General features: G+C 47.8%; 1 protein-coding gene across 2 annotated transcripts in view; it reads right to left on the minus strand.

Annotated features, from left to right (window-relative positions):
* Window positions 1-21,678, minus strand: part of Wwc1 (WW and C2 domain containing 1) — a 147,005-nt gene extending 125,327 nt beyond the window's left edge. For both annotated transcript variants that reach the window (XM_035448195.1, XM_027425225.2), the window contains exon 1: window positions 21,560-21,678. In XM_035448195.1, the coding sequence (XP_035304086.1) occupies window positions 21,560-21,678 (119 nt within the window). The remainder of the gene's footprint in view (window positions 1-21,559) is intronic.
* Between the last annotated feature and the right edge of the window lie 232 nt (window positions 21,679-21,910).

Consider the following 21,910-nt stretch of genomic DNA (forward strand, 5'->3'; position numbering starts at 1 on the left):
ACAGCCCGGGTCTTTATTGAAAAGAATCCTCCCAGCCCTTGTCAACTACAATAGTTCTTGGACCTTCTGGCCTCAGGACCCTTTCACATTCTTCATTGAAGGCCCCAAGAATTGTTGCTCATGAAGATTTTTACTGACAACAGTTATCATATCAGAAATGAAAACGGAAGGCTAGAGAGATGGCTCCACAGTTATGAGTAGTTTCTGCTCTTCCAGAGGACATGAGTTTGGTTCCTAGAACCCACAGTGGATGGCTCACAAGCCACTTGTAATGCCAGCTCCAGAGGATCTAACATCCTCTTCTGGCATCCACACATATATTACACACACACACACACACACACACACACACACACACACACACACAAATAAGTAAATCTTACAACAAACAAACAAATCCCCCAAACTGGAATCATTTAAATATATTCCCTGGGCTGATGGTTGGCATAGTGGGAAAAGACATGTGCAGTTAAAGCTAACAGCCTAAGTTCAGTTCCTGGGACCCACATACTAGAAGAGAACAGACTGCTAAAGACATGACTACATGCCTGACTACATGCATGCTCATGCAAGCACATGTGCATATGTACACACACACACACACACACACACACACACACACACACACACACAAATAACTGTCATAAAAAAAAAACAATAACAAAAAACAGAGCAGGGTGGTGTACCACACACCTTTAATCCAGCACTCAGGAGGCTATTAGCTGGTTGCAACTAAATACTTGATCCAGAGGAAAACTACTGTCGCTGAGAGCATGTCTCTCTGACCTTGGCTCTATTCCGAAGCTCATGCACAAGTGACTTTTAAACTGGGCCATGAGGACAAACGTAGCCAGGCAAAGTTGGGGAGGGAAGATGTTCTCTCTTCCTTTACTTCATATGTTCTTTGCTAAGAGTGTTGAGTTTGACATTAAAGAAGAGGTAGGGATTGCTTTCTCCCATGTCATCTTCCCCAGCAGTGTGTGTGTGTGGGGGATCAGGTCAGACAGCTGCCGCAGGACAGAGAGGAAGCTGTAACTAGGGTCCCTCTGATGCTTTGAGAAGCAACCTCCATGGTGGGACACCAGATGGGCACTATGAAGAGACTCACGAGGTGTGGCAAGTGGACAAGGACACAGTACCCTATGAAAACACGCTGCTTTTCATATCCCTGAGCATCTACTCTCTACCTGGTCATCTGTCTTAATAGCTATTGCCTGAAAGGACATTGCAGCTAGTTTCCCACTTTACTCTCAGACGTTCCCAGCAGCCACCAGCTCTACACGCACACTCGCTCCGGCACGGCCAACCTCAGGAGGGATCCTGAAACCTCCATGATTCTTCTCCTGATGTGTTCACCCTACCAGGTCCTGCCTATCATCTCACCCACATCTTCCAAGCAAGGCCTGTGCTGCCCTTGAAAAAAGACAAAGCGGAGAGGAAAACATGCCCAGGTGACAGAAGGCAGCAGTTTGTGCTCTGCTTAGGCTCAGCACTCATACAACACATGCACAACTCTATGGCAGGCTTTCTTAAGCTTCTGACTGCCGGGGCTGTGAAACTGGCTCAGCAATTAAAAATGCGTACTGCGCAGCTGGGCAATGGCAGTGTACACCTTTAATCCCAGTGCCCAGGAGGCAAAAACAGGTGGATTTCTGTGAGTTTGAGGCCAGCCTGGTCTGCCAAGTGAGTTCTAGGACAGCCAGACCCATCAGAGAAACCCTGTCTCAGAAAAAAAATGCATATTGCTCTTGCAGAGCGTCTGAGTTCATCTCCCAATATCCATGTCACACAACTCACAGATCCAGCAGAATCTAATGCACCCACAAGCTTGTGTGCATACCTACATACAGATACACAACTACATACAATAAAAATAAGTCTAATGGCACACGCCTTTAATCCCAGCTCCTGGGAGTCAGAGGCAGGAGAATCTGTGAGTTTGAGTCCAGGCTTGTCTACAGAGCCAGTTCCAGGACAACCAGGGTACACAGAGAAACCCTGTCTTGAAACAAACAAACAAACAAACAAACAAACAAAAAATAGCTGGGTGTTGGTGGTGCATGCCTTTAATCCCAGCACTTGGAAGGCAGAGGCAGGAGGATCTCTGTGAGTTCGAGACCGGCCTGGTCTACAAGAGCTAGTTCCAGGACAGCCTCCAAGGTCATAGAGAACTCTGTCTCAAAAACCAAAAAAACAACAATTTTTTTTCATTACAGCCCCCTTTTGCTTTATAAAGTTTTACAAGACCATGGGAATGTAAGTAATAGGCATAAGAAATGCTTTTTGATAATAAATCACAAAAAGGATTATTTTAGGGGCTGGAGAGTTGGCTTCAGCAGTTAAAGGCACTTGCTGCTCATGCAGAGAACCAGGACCAGTTCTCAGCACTCACATGACGGAGCCTTTTCATACAGTTTACTGTGTAGCTCATTTCTCAGATGGGAAGGTAGAGAGAGAGGCAAATGACTCAAAGAACAAAGTGAGGAATGGAACCAAATGAACACCAGGCATCGTGGTTAAGAGTCTGCCACCTGAAAATTTTCACAAAACATTTCTTTCATCATTATAAGACAAACAGCAGGAAGTAAGTGCTGTCAAGGACCTGAAGAAACAGGAGCTGTTGGTGACAGCTGGCAGGAACATGAAATGCTGCAGACCCTGTGAGAAAGCCTCAAAAAGGTAAACATAAAAAGAGCATGGGGTCCTCGCTTCTGCTTCCGAGTCTATACCCACGGCAACCAACAGCATGGTCCAAGCAGGTGTTTGAACACGATGTCTGCAGCAGCATTGGTCATAATAACTAGAAGGTGAAAGTAACCCAGGGCCACAATCCAGGGCACAAACACAATGTGGTATACAGGCGAAAGAGAATTCGACACGGCCTACTAGCTGCATGCATTCTGAGGGCAGTATGCTCAGTGAAATAGACAGGCCCAGAGACGAATGCTGTGTGAATCCACATAAATGACATCTATAGAGAAAGTTCACAGAGGCAGAGGGTGGAATGGTGGCTGCCAGGAGCTGCAGGGAGGGAGGAATAGAGAACTGCCATTTAATGGGTGAACAGTTTTGGAGCTGGGGGGAGGGGTCAATCCTAGAGTCTCCCAAGTGCTCTGATCTGCCTCTGGTCATGCCTCTCCTCTTCCAACCCCAGAGTGGCAGTTTTGTAGGATGAAGAATGTTCTGGAGTTGGACAGGGGAGACAGTTGTGCAACAGTGGGAATGTCTTCACGCTACTCAGTTGCATAATTTTAAATGGTTAAAATAGGGACTGGAGAGATGGTGGGTGCAGTGCTTACCGGGACACCCACATCGGGTGGCTCATAAATCCTGTAACTTCAGCTTCAGGGGATCCACTGGCCTCCACTGGCCTCTAAGGGCACCTACACACACACACACACACACACACACACACACACACACACACACACCACACACACTCATGCATGTACACAAATATTTGCCTTGGGTGTCCTGGAACTCATTCTGTAGACCAGGCAGGCCTTGAACTCACAGGGATCTGCCTGCCTCTGCCTCCCAAATGCTGGGACTAAAGGCATGGCACCACCACTGCCCAACCTATCTATCTTTAAAGTAAAAGATAATTTGCTTTGAGGATTGGGGATGTATGTAGTTCAGTTGGTAGAATGCTTGCCTAGAATGCAGATGACACCACATACATCAGGCAAGGAAGTACAGGCCTGAAACCCCAGCACTCAAGCCTGGTTGAGGCAAGAGGACCAGAAACTCAAGGTCATTCTTGGCTATGTGGTAAGTCTGAGGTCAGCCAGTGAAGCATAAGACATGGCTTTGTTTTCAATATGATAATAAGCAAGTTTCCCTTAATGTAAACTATAAAAGCTTCTACATAATACAGCTGAGGACCTTTATGTGTAATTATGGTCAGGATCATCCTGAGTAACAATCTAATAAAAATAAAATGGGCGGACTCCACTTCTGCACTTCGGGGACTGGGAAAACATGCAATACATCAAGCACTGTGACTTCCCTTGGTCCACATGGAAATCCAAAGCAGTGAAGAACAGTCCCAGACTCTTTGACTCATTTTAAATCAGATTTTAAAAAATCATCTTTGACAAAGAAAACAGAAACAAATGGTCAACTTAGGGGTTGTTCTGTGAAAGCTGGCTTTTACAGAGCACAGGGCCTGTGGTGGTGTTCTAGTAGGGGATTTTCTAACTGCTTTGCAGAATGGCCTCTGAATGAAGATGGGGCTATCTGAGAGGACCTCTTCCCTGGGCTATTAGCAATGCCATCATAGCTGTTGGCAGCACTGGCCTTTCCTCTCCCACCATCCTGTCTCTCCAGGGAGCTGGGACAGTAGAAACCCAGGACAGGAGGGTCTACATGCTTACTCATTCCCACACAGCTAGAGTCTAAGCCGGTAGGAAGCAAAAAGGGGGTCATGGCAGGTGGCCTGAACCAAGGATGCCCAAGGTCCATCTCTGCCAGTCACACTGCTCACCTCTGGGCCCCTCTTGTCCTTAGAGCAGGATCTGTGCGATCTAGGAATGAGGCAAGAACTTCTTCCAAGACTCAAACTCTGTGCCCTGAAGAGTGTGAGCATTTAACTAATTCTCTAGGTAGACCATGCAGAGGAAGGTTCTGTGAAATGGCAGCAAACTCAAGTGCCAACCACCCTGAAGAGACAATGCACTGGGGCAGGGACAGAAAGCCCAGCACTCTTGCCAACTTGCTGTGTGACTGTAGAAAGTTCCTATACCTCTCTGGGCCTCAGCTGCCAGTCTGGTCTGAAAGATGAGGACAAGAGAAAAGTAAAGGTATATATGATCCCAATAAGTGGCACTCTCACCAGCAGTTGGGTCACCATGTAGCTAGCAAGATATCTTTTTTTTTACCTTTATCATTAGTATGATATTTTCTAATATTAAATCTTGACTCACCAGCTCCATTTTTGAAGCATTCACTCCTGGGGCCCTCAGCAACTCTGAGGCCCTTCAGCCTATTTTCTCTTCCTTTTCAAGGCAGTTCTAAGCCTTCTACATAGAGGGGCCCCTTCCCCAACCTCCCAGCTGTGGTCAGCATGCGGAACCTCCTTAGGCCAGGCCTGCCCTTTCCAAGTCTCACTGCCTACTATGAGCCAGCTCAGAGGAGGCACCAGGACTGGTAAGGCAGGTTTGGGGGTGGCGGGGTCGAGCAGTGAAGAACAAGGAGAGAATTTTGTTTTTCAGGGCTGGGTGATAGACACCAATCTTTAATCCCAGGAACCTGGCTCTCCCCACAACCAACACAACAGAGACAGCCTGTCTAGGGCACTGGCAGCTTAGTCTGGTGTCTGTTGATTGGGTCAACAGTTATTGGGTTGGGCCAATAGTAATGGTGAACCTCTCAGGCAGACCATGCCAGTGAGCTGTAAGGAAGCCATGGGAAACCCTTTCTGAACTTCATGGCCAGGGGCTCCCTTGTTCTACTCCTCCCTCCTATCGGAGGGGCAGGGTGGCCTGTGCACTGCAGCCACGCAAGGCTGGTGTTGGGAAGTGGCAGAGTCTTTTTTTTCTCTTCCTTCCCTACAGCAGAAAGATTGTCAAACAACAGCATCTTCTCCAAATACAGACAGAAGAGCCAGGTGCATTGGCACACTCCTATAATACCAGTGTTTTGGAGACGGAGTCAGGAAGATCAGAAGTTCAAGACCAGCTTCACTATATAAAGTACTGTCTTAAACACACACACACACACACACACACACACACACACACACACACACACACACACCCCACAGGGGCTAGCCATGGAACTTCATCCCCAGCACTGCATAAGCCTAGCATGGTGTGTATGCCTGTAATCCCAGCACCCAGAGGGAAAGGTAAAAGGATCAGGAGTTTAAGGTCATCTTCAGCTACTCACTTCAAAGCAAGTGTGAGGCCCTGCTGGACTACATGAGACCCTGACTCAAAAACACCCCCCCCACACACACACACAAACACACACACACACACACATACACACGCACACATGCACTCACGCACACACATGCACCGCCACACACATGTACTCACACCCAATGCTGTGCTTCCCCAAGGACACCTCAGTCCCCTCAGTTCCCAACAGGTAAGCAATGCCTACAAGTTTCAGCTTGGGCTTTCCTTGGCTCAGGCCTTTGGCAGGAGGCAGAAGGCAGACTGTTGGTAGGAAGCAGTGCTCCTCACTCGACTCTGCAGGGCTCACCAGCCACCTGCCAGCCCCTTCACAGGTATTCTGTCTCCCTGAGGAGTGCCAAACCTTAACTAAGCCTCATAGGATGTTTCACCACTGAGTAGACCAGTCAGGAGACAGTGAAAGCTCTGGGGGAGGTTCTCAATAGATGAATGCAGGTGGGCCCCACAAAAGCAGGTCAAATGGGCACCCTCTAGGGAAAGACAGCCACACTGGCCATGAGAGTGATGTCTCAAGGCAGCTGCTATACTTGAACCAACCAGGAGGCATTGAAAATGTAGATTACCAGGAGGGAGGGCTGGGAGGAGTGGAGGGAATGTAAAGAAAGTTAAGAAGAAAGAAAGGAAGGGAGAGGGAAAGGGAGAGGGGAGGGTGGGAAGGAGGAAGGAATGAATGAAGGAAAAAAATTCAGATCCTCAGGAGCCCTGAGATTTTATTCTACTCAGCCCACACAGTTGTGTGGGGGTGGCAAACACAGGAGGTCTGGGGACAACACTGAGAAAACCTGCTTTGAAGGAATGGAAGGGGGAAAGCTATCTGTGGTTTTAAAGACAGAATATTGGTTTATTTCCCAGAGATGTTCCCAAGGGGATTTTGGGCAAGATTGCTAATGACCCATTCTTTGCTCACTTACAGACACACAACAATGGGAAACACAGGAAACATGAACCCAGGAAGGGTGTCAGCCTCTCTTTCACACACTACAGGACTTCTAGGGAGGATGGGGGTGAGGGGAAGGCAGTAGCAGGGCCTGGCCATATTATCTCAGGAATGCGTGGGGCAAGGTCCTTGCTCACCCGAAATATGATTTACAGGTGAGCCCTACCAGGAAGGGCAGTGTCCCAATCTGCAATGGAAAAACTTCTGGAATCTGACCACACTCCCTCGCCACCTTCATGCTAGGAGAAGCCACCCAACACTCTGCTGACTGTGGCTAGCTCCCTACCCTCTGGTAGAAATCCCTAGAGTAGAAGCCACCCTGTGGGGCCCCAGGCTCAGGCCAGGGTTTACATGCAGGACCCTGGCTTAGCCAGCCTAAGCCTCAGCCACCTTCATGTCTCCTTCATGTTGGTCCCTTGTTCCTAGGAAATGGGCCCACATGTTCCTGTTTGGGAAACCTGCTGGGAACCTTAATGCCTCCTCATCTTGCCCTTGTCCATGGTCTGCAATCCTGTCTCTGGGATGTGTTAGCTACCTTACCATCTCCTCATTATTCCCAACAACCAATAAACACACTGCTCCTGTGAGGGTCCTATCACGGCCCCTATGTTCCCCAGATACTAGCTTGACTTGAGTCTACCCTAACCTTTGGCATTGAGACCTGCTGGTCACCATCATGTGGCCTCATGGCCTTGCATTTTCTCAGCAGGTGTGAACCTCTAATCAGGTGAACTGCATCGCCCCACTCCACCCTTCTTCAATACCTTACCCGATGTTGGGCTTTGAAAATAGCTAAGAAATTCCTTTCTGATAGCGTTTACAGCTGGCTGTAAAAGTGACACCACAACCATGCCGCATATCCCAGCTCAGAGCTCAGGAGGCTCAGGCTGAACCAAGAAAAGAGGCCACACAACCTGGAATGCTGCTCGACATTCAAGGCCCATGCTCACATCCCAAGCACTGCTGGGACCCGCTGAAAGTGCAGACTGCTCCTCAGCACATGCCTGTCATTGAAACAGTAAATAATGCACAATAAATGTGTCACGTAAACATTTTTTTTAAAAAAAATTAATGCTGATGTTGACTCAGTGTCTTATGAATAAATAGTTTGCCACGGGGGATGGACTGGAACACAATAAGTGCTCATATGCAGTAGCCACCAGATCCTATGCATTGCCATGAGCTTTAGAACAATTGCTTTTGTGATTCTGGAATGGGATGCCCTAGAGGGGCCCACAGCAGGTGACATGGCCCTAGTGAACAGCTGCTATGGTCAGTATATGACTATATACTTGGAGACTACAGTTCAAGGCCAGGCCCATAGCTTTTCAATCAGTATCTCTTGTTTGTGTTGAGACTGAGGACTCGAGGTTAGTTAGAGCCTCACATACCAGTTAGTCACCAGCATAAGAACACTAGAGGAGAATACTAACTACTGGTATTTCTGAGTATTCAAGGGTTCACCAATGCCGCAGGTTAGTAAAAGGTAGGCTCATACACGGAGATTCGGGGAGGACAGAGGGAAGAAGAGGGAGAGTATTGTACCTCAGCTGCTCCAAGTCTCTTGTAGAGTGAGGCTCCCATCTGCCCCAGGTGGGCCTGATTTCTTATCTTTGGCTTCCTGAGAACCACCAACCACTCCTCCTTGCCACCTCCGCCCTATCTCCATCACCCCAGTTCTTGTGCAGTTTTGCTTTTCTAGGCCTGGCCTTTGTAGGCCACAGTGGTTTTGAACCAGAATGGGGCTTTTGGTTTTTGATTTTTGAGACAGGGTCTCATGTAGCCTGAGCTGATCTCAATCTTACCATGTATATGAAGATGACTTTAAACTTCTGCTCCTTCTGCCTCAACATCTAAATGCTGGAATTACAGGAATGCACCATCTAACATCAACAGTAAAGCCAGCACTGCTATTATTCCTCTCTTACAAGTGAGGACAATGAGGCTTAGAAAGTGGGCACAGGCCAGCTTCCAAGAGGATGGTCAGCACTGGTTTGTGATACATGAACATCAAGTTGAGCTCAGGTTGGCCAACAGAGGGGGGGAGCCCTCTCCTTTGGTTTCTAATGTTACCTCAACCACTGTAAGAATCCAGGAGAAGGGATGAGGCATCAAAGCTTGGAAAAAAAGAACAGAATTTGGCAGCTTAGTGGAGGGAAGGGAGACTCAAGATGGATGGTTCTGGAAGTGGCAACTGCCGATAGGCAGGGGTGATGGGACTGAGGCAGGGAAGCTCACACTGCTCTGTACCCCACATGGACCTTTACAATCCAAACAACCAGTGCTGGGGAGCTGGCCCAGTGGCTAAGAGCACTGGCTGCTCTTCCAGAGGACCCAAGTTCAATTCCTAGCACTCACATGGCAGTTCACAACTGTCTGTAACTCCAGTTTCAGGGGATCTGACATCCTCACACAGACATGCATGCAGGCCAAACACCAATGAACATTAAAAAAAAAAGAATCTGAACACCCACATACTTCTGCATGTTTGAGACCAAGATGAGAACGGTGTGTAAGCTGCAGCAGTCTACAGGGTTGCTGAAACTCACACACAGTGACTAGCAGGTACTTTCCAGGGATAGGGTCTTTGGCCAAGGAAACCATTACCAGGAGGGATGCCAACAAACCAGGTGGATAGAAGAACTCCCCATCCCAACATACTGACAGGCACCGCTGTTAAAACAATAGAGCAAGAAGAAAGCCCTAAGTGTCTTCAAAGGATCACAGGAAGCTGTGAAGGGAGCTGCAGGTGAAATGACCCAACTAGGTATTGCTTTCCTTAGCAGCTAGCCTAGTCTGACCTCCAGAATGGTGAAGAACATGAGGGCGGTGAGGTGGCTCACATGACAACTAGCTTTGTAACCACAGGCAAGTTTTTAATTCCCAGTACCCCAGTTTCCCCATCAGCGAGACGGTGCTGGCAGTTCTTGCCTCAACACTGTTTCCTGAATGGAGATGAATGATACAGTCAAACCACACAGCCCCAGAGATTGACACAATGTAGAGTCTTAAACACTAGATAGTATCAGTTCTAGTCAACAAGCTGTGGTGCAGAGGAGGTGAACACCAGTACCCACTCTCCAAGAGGCTAGTGGATGCAGGTACGTGGGTGGAAGCCAGAGCCAGTCCTGCTGGTGGAAAGGAAGCCAAGCCTCGCTCCCCAGACTGACAACACTAAACAGCTTAGACCAATTTATTTCAAATGCAATGGGAGTGGAAGATTTTCGAGTCCAGGCAAAAGGAGCCTTTGATAGTCCCCACATCAGGAAAGCAATACCAAGATAGGTATAGGAGAGGGAAAATTACCTGACATTCCCTAGACACCCACTTCTCCACTTCTGGAAACTATTTTTTTTAACACTTCCTGAATCACCTCAATTTTTCCAAGTAAAACTGCATAATGATTAGTTTTGAGATGATGTTCACATGGGTCCCCTTTATGTGGTACTTTCACACAATCTCATTCAAATTTGACAGCAAAGCAGATATTTAACTAAGGCTGTGATTCTCTAATCTAGAGGCACCCCAGAGTCAACTGGGGATTTTATATTCTATTTTTCTTTTTGAGGCAGGATCTTACCATGCACTGAAGCCTGAACTGGAACTTGCTATGTAGCCCAGAGTGGCCTCAAACTCTCCACACCCCTCCCCCCACCTACCCTACTACCTCTGATTCTCTACTTCCTGTGTTGTGACCCCTCTGGAGTCAAATGACCCTTTCACAAGGGTCACCAAAGACCATCAGAAAACACAGATATTTACATTATGATTAATAGTGTAGCAAAACTTACAATTATGACATAGCAATGAAAATAATTTTATGGCTGGGGGTCACCACAACATGAAGGACTGTATGACAGGGTCACAGCATTAAGAAGGTTAAGAGTCACTGTCCTGAGTGCTGAGGTTGCAAGTGTGCACCACCACACACTTTTCTCAATGAGAAATTTTCTAGAAATCCCAATCGGGCTGAACCAACTAAGCCAGAATTTCAAGGAGTGGGCTGTGTGTGCAGATTTTGAATATTGCCACCAGGGATGGGTAGTTGTAATAGGTAGCATTAGCTGGGAACTACTGTCCTTTTTCTACTGGTCCCCAGCTCCAACAACATCCCCTCATTCTCTGTGTTTCAAAGAAAGCAAAGGTCCTTGATTCCCTGTTGGGGAGTTACAGAGATCCAGTCACAAGAAGAGCAACAGAGTTGCTCCTACAAGGATAGATCAGAGACAGTGGTGGCAATACACCTTTAATCCCAGCACTCAGAAGGCAGAGGCAGGCTGATCTCTGTGAGTTCCAAGCTAGCCTGGTCTACAGAACTAGTTGTAGGACAGCCAAGACTACCAAAGAAGCCCTCTTTTGAAAGGGGGTGAGGGAGAGGGAGATAGAGAGTGATTGAGAGTGAGCAAGAGAGAGAATCCAATACTCTTGGTCTTCCTGGCTCAAATACTCCTGCTACTCACGAGTCACTGAACTATCCAGTAACTAGAACTGAGAAGACCCAGGTCAGCTCTTGTGTTGTAGCTCATACGGTGCTATGGGGCAAAGGCAAGAAAGGTAGTAGGAGGCTTTTCAATGCACCTGAGAGCTAGAGCAAAATGCAAAGATGTCAAGTGACCGTGGGGTATCTAAAGAAGGGCACAGACAACACAGGGGCATGATATTAAAATGTGTGTAAGTTGATGAAGATTAACACAGAACTGCTCCAAAGACCATGCAGTACTGGCCAGTGCAGTGAAGGGAAGGTCTCCTAGAGGACTGTGTGAGGACTCCAGGAGTCATTGGCCTTTTCCCAAGCTCCAGGCTTCTAGAACCTTCTCAGATTGTGTGCTTTATTCCAACATGTATAAGAAAACCCCACAAGTCTAGGTATCTAGGTGTCATGGTGCAGGCCTACAAGCTCAGTACTCAGTAGGTGGAAGCAGGAGGATCAGAGGTTCAAAGCCAGCCTGGGCTACATAATTTAAAAAATAAGCACATGATTTGGTTATCGAAACCAGAACAAGAATGCTCCAAACAATCACAGAAGTGTGATAAAACTACTTCCTTAGGCCCACTTGTGTAGGGAGGAGCACTGCATGACTCTACCTATACTCACTTTCACTGAGGTACACACTCTTAGCTTATTGCCATGATTGGATGAGCCAAGACATCAGTTCCTAAGGTGTAGGGTACAGACCCACAACCTAAGCAGTAGACCTGTTAGACACAAACATTCTCAAGCCAGAACCAGACTCCACCTCCAAGGCTTTTTAGTACCCTCTAGAGCCTTCTGATAGCCTCTAAAGGTTGGCAATCAGTGCTCTCGAAGGTAAACCTCATGAGGGCAACCTTTGTAGTCATACTCAAGGCTGAATCATCAGTGTGGAATGCAGGCTGGCATATTCCAGGCACACCATCCAATAAATACTTGTTAAATGACTAGATGTGTCGAGATGAGACAGGGAAGAAAGGAAATGGGCTCAAAGGGCCTGGCACCTTTAGCCATATTTGCATAGTCCCAAGACTGCTATCTCTCACCAGTTTGTAGTTAAGTTCTGTGAATTGGAGACTTTGTATTTCATAACTTACTTTCCCAGCACTCAAACCAGCTCTCAGTAACACCCTATGGTGGGCACAAAGGTCTCTAGTTTCCAAACCCAGACTCATACCTCCAGCATAGTGTGTCTATCTCCCTCACGTGGGTAAACGAATTCAAGAAAACCAAGTTCTAGGTCATAATGCAACTATTTGTTTAACCATTGGCTAGTCTTCCTCAACCAAGCTTCCACCCCACTGCAGAGGGACTTTGCTCTGATCCCCGGCACTGCAAGCACTCCATAAATACCTGGGAAGTGAATAGCTGACACCTGGCTGGGTGGAACTGATAAATGCCAGGGCCCTTCTGCCCCTCCAGCACTCCCAAATCCCCAGATTCTCCTGCAGCTAAAACGAAAGATATGGAGGGAAGTGACGCGCTAACAAAGCAGTTACAAGAGAATGCGCCTCTGTAAAGCCTTCTTAGCTCTGCCATGACAACCACAATTCATTACTCCGGCTTCACACACACAGTCCTGGTGCCAGCTCACCCGCAAGTCACTCCACTCAAGAAATTCCAAAGAAGGGCTTGCCTCTGATAAGACCCAGAAGGAAAAGTTTATTGATTTATTTATATAATGAGTGCTGCCAAGATGGTTGGCAGGCATTATTGTTAGCATGGCTCAGGTGAGCTATGGGCCATCAAGAGCCTTTAGCTGGAAAGGAAGAAACAGTGGGGTTAGCTCCTCTACTGAGGCATAGGTAGATAAGTTAGTCTAACCAATAGTGGCTTGACTTGTAATGCCTGATACTAGGCAGTGTGCTGTGATTTTACACATCGGTATCATCTCCTCCCCAAACAAACCTTTGGGGTGGGCATGGCATATTTTACATCTCCCCATTTTACAGTTGAGGAGAAGGAGGAGTTGATTCAATGTCACTTGCTAGAGGCAAGGGTGCCAGACTAGACTTACTGCTCTCCAGTGATCTTTATGAAACACCTGGAATAATGGGATGGGTCATAATTATGGTAAGCTACAACCATGCATGTATTTTTCTCTATGGTGACAGAGTATATGCACCATATGCTATGTCTATTTCTTCTGTAGTTACTAGGCCCCCTTCTCTTTGGTGCCTCTTTTTCTCAGAACCCAGAGAGAGAGGTGGAAGGAGTAAGACTTTGAAATTTTAACCCCCTTGCACCTGTGTGACCTTGAAATTGTGGCTTGACATCTTTCTACCTCAGTTTCCCTACTTGCAAAATGCCAGGAACTGTGGTGTAAAATAGGGCTTGGCGAATGACAGAGATGCTGGGTAAACATTATTAAAAACAGTCATTTCTCTTGAACAACACTATCGTTCCATGCCAATTATGGCTCTCAGTATTGCTTCCTGACACAAAGGCAAGCCACACACTTGCGAGCAATTCCTGGAGTACACAGTGAAATATCAGGGAGCTTGATTAAAGCAACCGTAGAGGCAGAGGCAGGGTGGGAAGGCCGGCCCAGTCATCGCACCGCAGCAGACACCTGATGCCTGTATGTTGATATTTTATCCCTCCCGAGTCAGTTGCCAGTCGGTGAATCCCAGGGATACCCCAGCGATGGCCCAAGAACAGGAGAAGCCAAAGTGTTGGGGTTGGGGGTGGGGAGACTGCCACCAAACCAGGGAGGGACAACAGCAGGCAGCCGACTGGGGAAAATCAGCAGCTGCCGCTGGCCTGGTGTCCCTGCTGCCAGCAAGTGATGAATGGAAGACTAAGAAAAAGAAAAAGCCAACAAAGGTGTCCCTGATCTTGATGCAGCTTCATTTTCCCCCTCCCTGGCTGACCATTGAGTGAGAATTTAAGCCTCCATTCCTTTTCTTTGGCAGACATTTGAAACTGAAAGATCCCGTTTCTTCCCAACTGGGAGATGTCATGGGTAGAAGCATCTAGGAGGCACTGGGGGTGGGGGCTGGGAGGGGGGAGACACGTGACCCCACACACTTGTCCTTTTTGTTCTGTCCTCCTCCTCATTCTCTCCACCCATCTACTCTTCTCAGACCATTTTTATAGAATGTTCTCCTTGCCCAAGCACAGCAAATGCCTATCCCATCCTTCCATCCCACTGCATTATTTTGGTAAGAGGGCTTCTGCCCAGGAGCTAGAGGCTTAAATGGCTTGTATGCAGAGGTTAATTAATAAAATCTTAGTTTTCTCTCCCACTATCACATTCTGAAACCAGGATTCAAGCCTGGGAGAGGCACAGCACGGTCTTCTCATGTAGATTCAGCTTCGGTCCAGCTTTTGGTCCTATCCAAGTAGATGTGCTCCCTCATCCAAGAGCCCTTTGCCTGTGACAGAAATGCTACTGAAGTCACTTTAAGTGAAGCTGATTCCACTTATCTGGGTCCCTTGCTGAGAGTGTGGGGTAGGGAGAGCTGAGAAGCTGCCGAGAATCATCAGAGAGCTCCTGGCAACCTATGTGGTCAGCCACCGGCCAGTAGGTTAGCATTCCCTAAAAATGCCATTGAAATCCTGAACATGGATTCTCCCTGAAGCAAGATGCTGGTCCCCTCCTGCTCTGACATAGTCAAGGCTGTCTCTCCTTACCTGCACCTGCATTTGACATGCCAGCCTTCCTGGTAACTAAGGAAACTTGATTCTCTCTCTTCAAAAGGGCAGTGTTTCTCTCACAGCTACCTGGGACCCTGGGGGATTGGAAAACCAGGTCAGTTTGGCTAAGCCCTCTCCTAGAAGGGGGAGGGATGGGGACAGAGAAGTACTGTCTCCACCTCAGTTACTCATTCCCTGGATGGCAGGAGATATGCCCAAGATATTTGGAAAGGACCCTGACCTCAATGCACAGCTTTGTATCTTTCAGAGACTCTGCCTTCTTCTGTGGTCTCTCATCACCATTGCTTCTGTGCCCAGCAGGTACAATAGATTCTGAACAGTCTCTTAAGCTGCCAAGAGGCCCCACTGGCTTCTCTTATCAAGAGACTTTAGCATCTTCCCTTGAGATCAATATCAGATTTCTTCATTCCAAGAGGATGCTGTAACTAAAGCCTAATCTGTCCAAAGGGCTGGTTGTGGGCCTGACATGGGTGGACAAGCTATAGCAGGCTACGGCTAATAGATAGGGGTGTAGATTGAGAGGTCCACCTTGCTGGGGATTAATTATTACTTAACTTTTCTAAGTTTCCCCATGTGAAGACAGGAAGGGTAATACTATTGACTGTTGAAAGGATTAAATGAGATCCTACTACAAATGCTAAACCCATAGAGCAGTTCAGAGTGAAAAATCAACCCATGGTATCACTTATTATTGCTTTAGACATTTGTGGGCTTCCAAACTTCTCGTTTCTTCTTGTTTATCTCAAGTAGTGTTTTATAATACAATTATTTCTTGAAATTGACACAAGATGCTCCTTTGCATAGGAGATGTTCATGGAATATGTAGGGATGTCATATGATTACATAGGCCAGGCTAGCCTCAAACTCATTATTCTTTTGGCTCAGCTTCCTGTGTGCTGGGACTACAGGGATACTCTATCATGTCTGGCTTAACTCAAGCCTGGATACTGGTAGAAAAGCTCTCAAGTAGCCTTCATACAGGCATTAGTGTTGCAAGTGTATATGTAATGGGACATTAGGAGTGTAAGCATGGAACACACAGCTTTGGGCAAATTCCCCAGCAGGCCCGTGACACTCCACCTAAGCAAGCATGTCCCAATGTAAACTTGGAAAGTGACAACCGTCAGATAGTGTTCCTAAATCCATTTTAACAAGTAAAAATAGTAATTCTCACGTGATCACTGGTATTCTCACTGTCCCACATATTGCAAATCCTGTGACACAACATACTTGACCCGAATGACACTTGCTTGTCTAGCACAGACAAAAATGATAATGAGGGAACTGCTCATCAAATCACCACAGGTTAGGAGAACCTGGAGTTGGGTATTTAGGGGAAAGTTTCCATACGAGAAAGAAGAGAGATGACCTTTACTCAAGGCTGAAATCGATTGCTGTGTGACCTTGGGTAAGTCACTTGTCTGAGTTTCATCAGTGAAATCAGAAGCCTGGATTACATCATCAGAAAGGCCCATTCCAACTGCACAGCTGGGTGGAGACTCAACCTCTGGTTGACTCAGGTGTTTCGCAGGTACTTTTCCTAGTAAAAACTGAAGAACTGAATTCTCTGGTGCCTCTTGCATGCCAGGCTTCACGCTGGCTGGCCAGCCTAACTGCTTCTGCTCATTCAAAGTGCATAGCCTCCTTTGATGGTTTATGTGCAACTCTTCATGCAAAAACAAACAAACAAATAAAAAAGAAGCAGGCAAAACCAAGGTACAGAGAGGATATATAAACTTGCCAAGATTACTAGAGGGCAAGTGGCAGAACTAAGATTCCAGGATCCAAAGGCTCACCCCTCTTTCCATTATTCACATTTGCCCCCTGGTTGACCATGGCCACAGCAGGATGCTCACAGGTAGGTGAAACCATTCTTGGCTCAATTCCACTTCCCAAGGCCAAATTCCTGCCGCAGTGGAACAGAGATCCTGAGTCAGCAACTCAGTGGGCTGGAGCTGGAGGCTGAATGGTGCAGTGGTTAGAGATGTGGGCTCTACCCCAATACTGCTAAATAAAACAAATGCATAAAATAGAAAGTGATGGTTCTATCTAGACTCAGCCTGCCTAACATTCACATTTACAAAAGTTGAGTGACTCCACCTGGGGTAGTAGCTCAGTGGCTGAGCATTTGTTTAGCAAGCCAGAGGCCTGAGGTTCAATCCCCAGTGCTGTTAAAATTAGTAAGTAAAGCCAGGCAGTGGTGGAGTACACTTTTAATCCCAGCACTTGGGAGGCAGAGTCAGTTGGATCTCTGAGTTAGAGACCAGCCTGATCTATAGAGTGAGGACAGCCAAGGCTACACAGAGAAACTCTGTCTCAAAAAAACAAACAAACAACAACAAAAAAAATTAATAAGTAAGTAAAGATGTGTGGCTTCACTGCATTTTGTCTCCCAGAACTTCAGATAATTCAGGTCCCAGGGCTGATGGAAGGATTTCCAGAACTAACGATCTCCTAAATACAGTGAAGGCTCCACCATTATCTGTTCTCCACCAAACAGAGGGCTGAGATAAGGCGACAAGAAAGCAGTTTGAAAGCTTGTCTATGGCAGGAGTTATAAACCTGGAGTTCGCTGGGCCCAGAATTATGTGCAGACTACCTCGTTTGCACTTGGGAGAATCTTGCTGTTCTTTCAGACTACAGGGCCTAGAATGTGAAGGCCTTTAACCACTAGAGCCTCAAGCTCCTACAAGAAAACTTCTGAACAGGTTGACAACAGTTGGCTGGTTTGGTGGTGGGAGAGATTACCGAATCCTGAACTACATGGTTGTTGCTCGAACCCAGAAAATGCTCAGAGTTCTCAAGGAGTTCTTAACTCCTTGATTTAAGATTTAAAAGATTTAAACTTTTTTTTAAGCCCGGTAGCAGGAAGCTCCTCTGTAGAGGCAGTCCCCATGAGCCACTCTTCCTCAGTGAACAATTGGCGCATTTGTTTTTATATACCACAAAGCTGAACACATGTGGGAGGCTGGTCCTTTGCTGGCAGCTTCCAGAAGCACCTATCTTCAGCTGCAAAAGGCACCAAGCTCTAAAAGGGTGTTCAGGGATGACCTGCAGCAGCACCTGCTTCTCTAGGGACCTGCCCCTCCCCTGATTGGCCTTGACTTGGGTTAAACCTCAGTGCTGCTGCAGCCTTTGGCCCAGTGGGCAGGGTCCAAGTTGCCCACTGGACCCTCTCCCGTTGTTGGGACAACCGTCCTCAGGAATTCCAGCCTCCCGGTCTTCGCTGGGTGAAAAGGGGAGAGAGCTGGCAAAGCTGGCAGCTTGGCTGCTCCTCCACCCCCCTGGTGAAAGGGGGAACTGAAAACTGGATTCTCTACCCCCAGCAGCTCCACGGACAGCACACAAAACAGCTTAGTCCCAGAGGGTGGAATGTGCCAAGACATTCTTTAGGGTTGGTAACCGGAGACACTATTTTGTCCTTGGTGGCTGAGAAATCCCTTTTCCAAATGAAGGACCATTTGACTGACTTCTTTGAAACTCAGGGAAATGGGTGGGCATGGCCATGATGTGTGCCCAGATGCATACACTCTGAAGGAGTGGGACTTCCTTAAATGTGATTTTTCATTTGTTTGTTTCCCACCATTAACTAGTTGCAGAGATGTAACTAACTACTCTGGGAGAATTGGCCTCCACTCTCTAACCCCCACAAAAAAAAAAAAAAGTTCAGCTCTTTTCAGCGTTGTTAAATTGCTCCTCCACCCCTGGTTATGCTCCTAGACAATCCTTGTCATAGCTCTTTCTCCCTCATAATCAGCTAGGATAAGGAGAGACAGGAAGGCTGAAATCATAGCTCTGGGACCCCATGGAGAACACTTAGCCAACCTCTTCCATCACCCAGGGAGTACTTAACCTCACAGAGGTTAGGCAATGAGCCCATGCCCACAAAGGCAGGGCTAAAAGGTAGAATGCCTAACACAAGAGATTTCAAAGACAGAGAAGCAAATATCCTTTGCATAGCTCCATCCCCATACTCAAAGCTGGCCACAGAATGACCCCCAGCCCTGACCCCAAGCTCAGGGGCTGTGCAGAAACCCAGGGCAGGTGGGATGAATGGAGGGGGGTGTTGAGGGAGATGCACAAAAATAAAGATTATGAACAGCTCCGTCAAGGACCAGTCATGGTTGTGACTTCTCACCAAGCCAATCTGCCTAAAAACAGAGGTTGTTGCTTGGGCCTGGCCTGGTGCAGAAGGTAAGATATAGTATATGGCCAAAGTAGAAATTTTTGAAGATTTTTTTCTATTAATGACAGTATATTAATAGTTTCCCATTTGTTAAAGTGATACAAAAATTTGTAAGTGAGTTGGCATAAAGCCAAGCACACTACTCCATAGTTTAGGTAAATATATCAGAAAGTTATGAATGTTGTACACAACTCTATAAGCTGGGATATTATGTTCTAGCCAGATCAAATCTTGGGAAGCTATTCACTTGCCCTCTTCCAAGGGCAAAGGATTACTGGTATTTTCGAGGAGTTTTCTATGTTGTATTATTCCCTCGGATGCATGCTCATCAAGGCTGGCAGGGTAGTCCTCACCCATAAACATGACATCCTACAGCTAACAGCACCCAGGGACTTACAGTGTAGGACACATGAACTTGAATTGTCTGTCCTAAGGAGAAGACAAGGGTAAGGGGGCTGCCAAGGTCACCAATACAGTTCTAGATCCCCTGGGGTACCTTTTCCTGAGAGGCATGGGGAAGAATGGAGGACAAGATTAGAGGTTACAGAGTCAGAGCAAATTAACAACTTCATAAGTGGAAAAGCAAAACAGTAGAGCAAATCACATCCCTAGGTTTCCTATTTCGTCTGGTGTTTAAAAATGGGGAAATGGGCTAGGTACAGCGGCACTAACTTTTAATCCCAGTCCTCTGGAGGCAGAGGAAGGCAGGATGCCTTGAGTTCCAGGCCAGCCAAGGCTACATGGCAATATATTATCAAAAAATAAAAAAATAAAAATAAAAGCAGGGCAGTGGTTGCTCATGCCTTTAATCCCAGCACTCAGGAGGCAGAGGCAGGCGGATCTCTGTGAGTGAGAGGTGAGGCCAGCTGGTCTACAGAATGAGTTTCAGGACAGCCAGAACTGACACGGAGAAACCCTGTCTCAAAAAAAAAAAAAAAATCACCAAAATATATAAATAATAAATAAATAATGGGAAATGGGAGTTGGTGAAATGGGCTCAGAGGGTAAAGGCATTTGCCTTTGATCACTGGAGACTGCTGGGTGGAAGGAGCAAACCAACTCTTACAAGTTGTCCACTGACTGCCACATACACACACACACATGTATACATGCACACCATTATTAAGCACTGAAAGAGAGAGAGAGGTGTTAACGAGGGGAGCACTGGGAGGAATTGGGCTTGCATTTTCCATATCATTTCCAACTTTTTTGAAACAAGGTCTCAGTATGTAGCCCTGCTTGGCCTATTTTTTGGGGGGTTCTCATTATTACTCCTTCCCTTCTAAGCAAACTATTAATCAGACACAAAGGGAAACCGAGGCCAAAAGACTAAAGCAGCCTGCCTAACATACTATGGCATTAAATTTTTCCCTTCCAAATTACATGAAGAAGACGGATGCTGAGCAAACAGAGGCATTTATGACATGATGAATGAATGAATAGATGTACTCAAGAGAAATTGAACTCATTGCTTTCTGCTTTTTTTCTTTCTCTTTAATCTTGATATACAGCCCATCCTAGACTTTTCAGATCCCCTCATCTGAACCCGGTAAGATGAAGGGTCCTAGGTTGCTTCACTGGCACCTAACCCCCAAGGTCACAGACCAGGTGAAAATTCAACATTCCTGGGACACTCTACCTGTCTCAGTAAAAACTACACCCAGAGAGGTGCCCGCCAAGGTTAGGACTGGCTGAGGAAGGCAGCCTTGGCCCCAGAAGGGAGAAAGGGAGGAGAGGAGGCTACCGGCAGGGTTTTGCCAGAGGCCTCTCACCTCCATCTGCATCCTAGCACCTTCCAGCTTGCTGTGAGATTCCTGGAGAACCAGTCTCCCTCTCTTGCCCTCCCCCGCTCCCTCCTTCCCCTCCCACCTCCGGCTTCCCCAGACTTGACTCCAAAGCTTTTTTAGGCAGCCAATGAAGCACCTGTCAAAAAGCTGCTTTCTCTTCGCCAAACAGAATGTCCTTCCTCCAGGAGTCTCCCAGCGACCCTTGAGCTCCTTACCACCCCTCAATGCCTGAGCCGCCCCTTCTCAGCCAGGGGAGTCCCCAGGGAAGATTCACTTCACCTGGCTGGGTTTTTGCCTTCATCTTGCCCAGACCCCTCTTTCTGAGGGGTCGGGGACTCCGCTAGAGCTTAAGGTCAAAACTCTGGGCAGGTGCCACTGGGGCCTAAGTCCTCCACCTGGGGTTGGCTGCAGGCGGCCCGCTTGGCGTCCGCCCTTCTCTGCAGCGTTTAGGGCAGGAGTGCAGCCCAAGAAGGGGTGAGGGTGTGGAGGGAGGCAAACTAAGACCTTTTAAGAGGCACGCAGAGTTCCCCTGCACACCAAGGGCAGGTGCGGCCCAGGCAGGGTGCCGGGTCCGGATCGGTGCTCCCCGGGTCCTACCTGTCCCGCGGGTCGATCCAGCTAGTGGTGCGGTTCCTGTGGTCTATGTAGTAGACCTTGCCGTCGAAGTCGCGCGCCTCCTCCCAGCCCTCCGGCAGGGGCAACTCCGGCCGGGGCATCTTCCCGAGCGCGGCCCGCGCTCCCCCATGCAGCTCGCGGCCGCCGCGGGGCTCAGCGGCTCGGGCCGGCCGCTTGGGGTCCAGGCGGCGGCCGAGGTAGCATGATCGGGGGGTGGCGCCGCGGATCGGGGGCCCTAACGGGGGCCGGCCGGAGTGGCGCCGCTGTCCATGCGGCCCTGCGGCCCCAGCCCCGCGCCCGCCCGCCTCTCACGCTGCCATGTGCGCCCGCCGA

The sequence above is a fragment of the Cricetulus griseus genome, chromosome 7 (genome assembly GCF_003668045.3).
Source record: "Cricetulus griseus strain 17A/GY chromosome 7, alternate assembly CriGri-PICRH-1.0, whole genome shotgun sequence".
In the NCBI taxonomy this organism is placed as follows: Eukaryota; Metazoa; Chordata; class Mammalia; order Rodentia; family Cricetidae; genus Cricetulus; species Cricetulus griseus.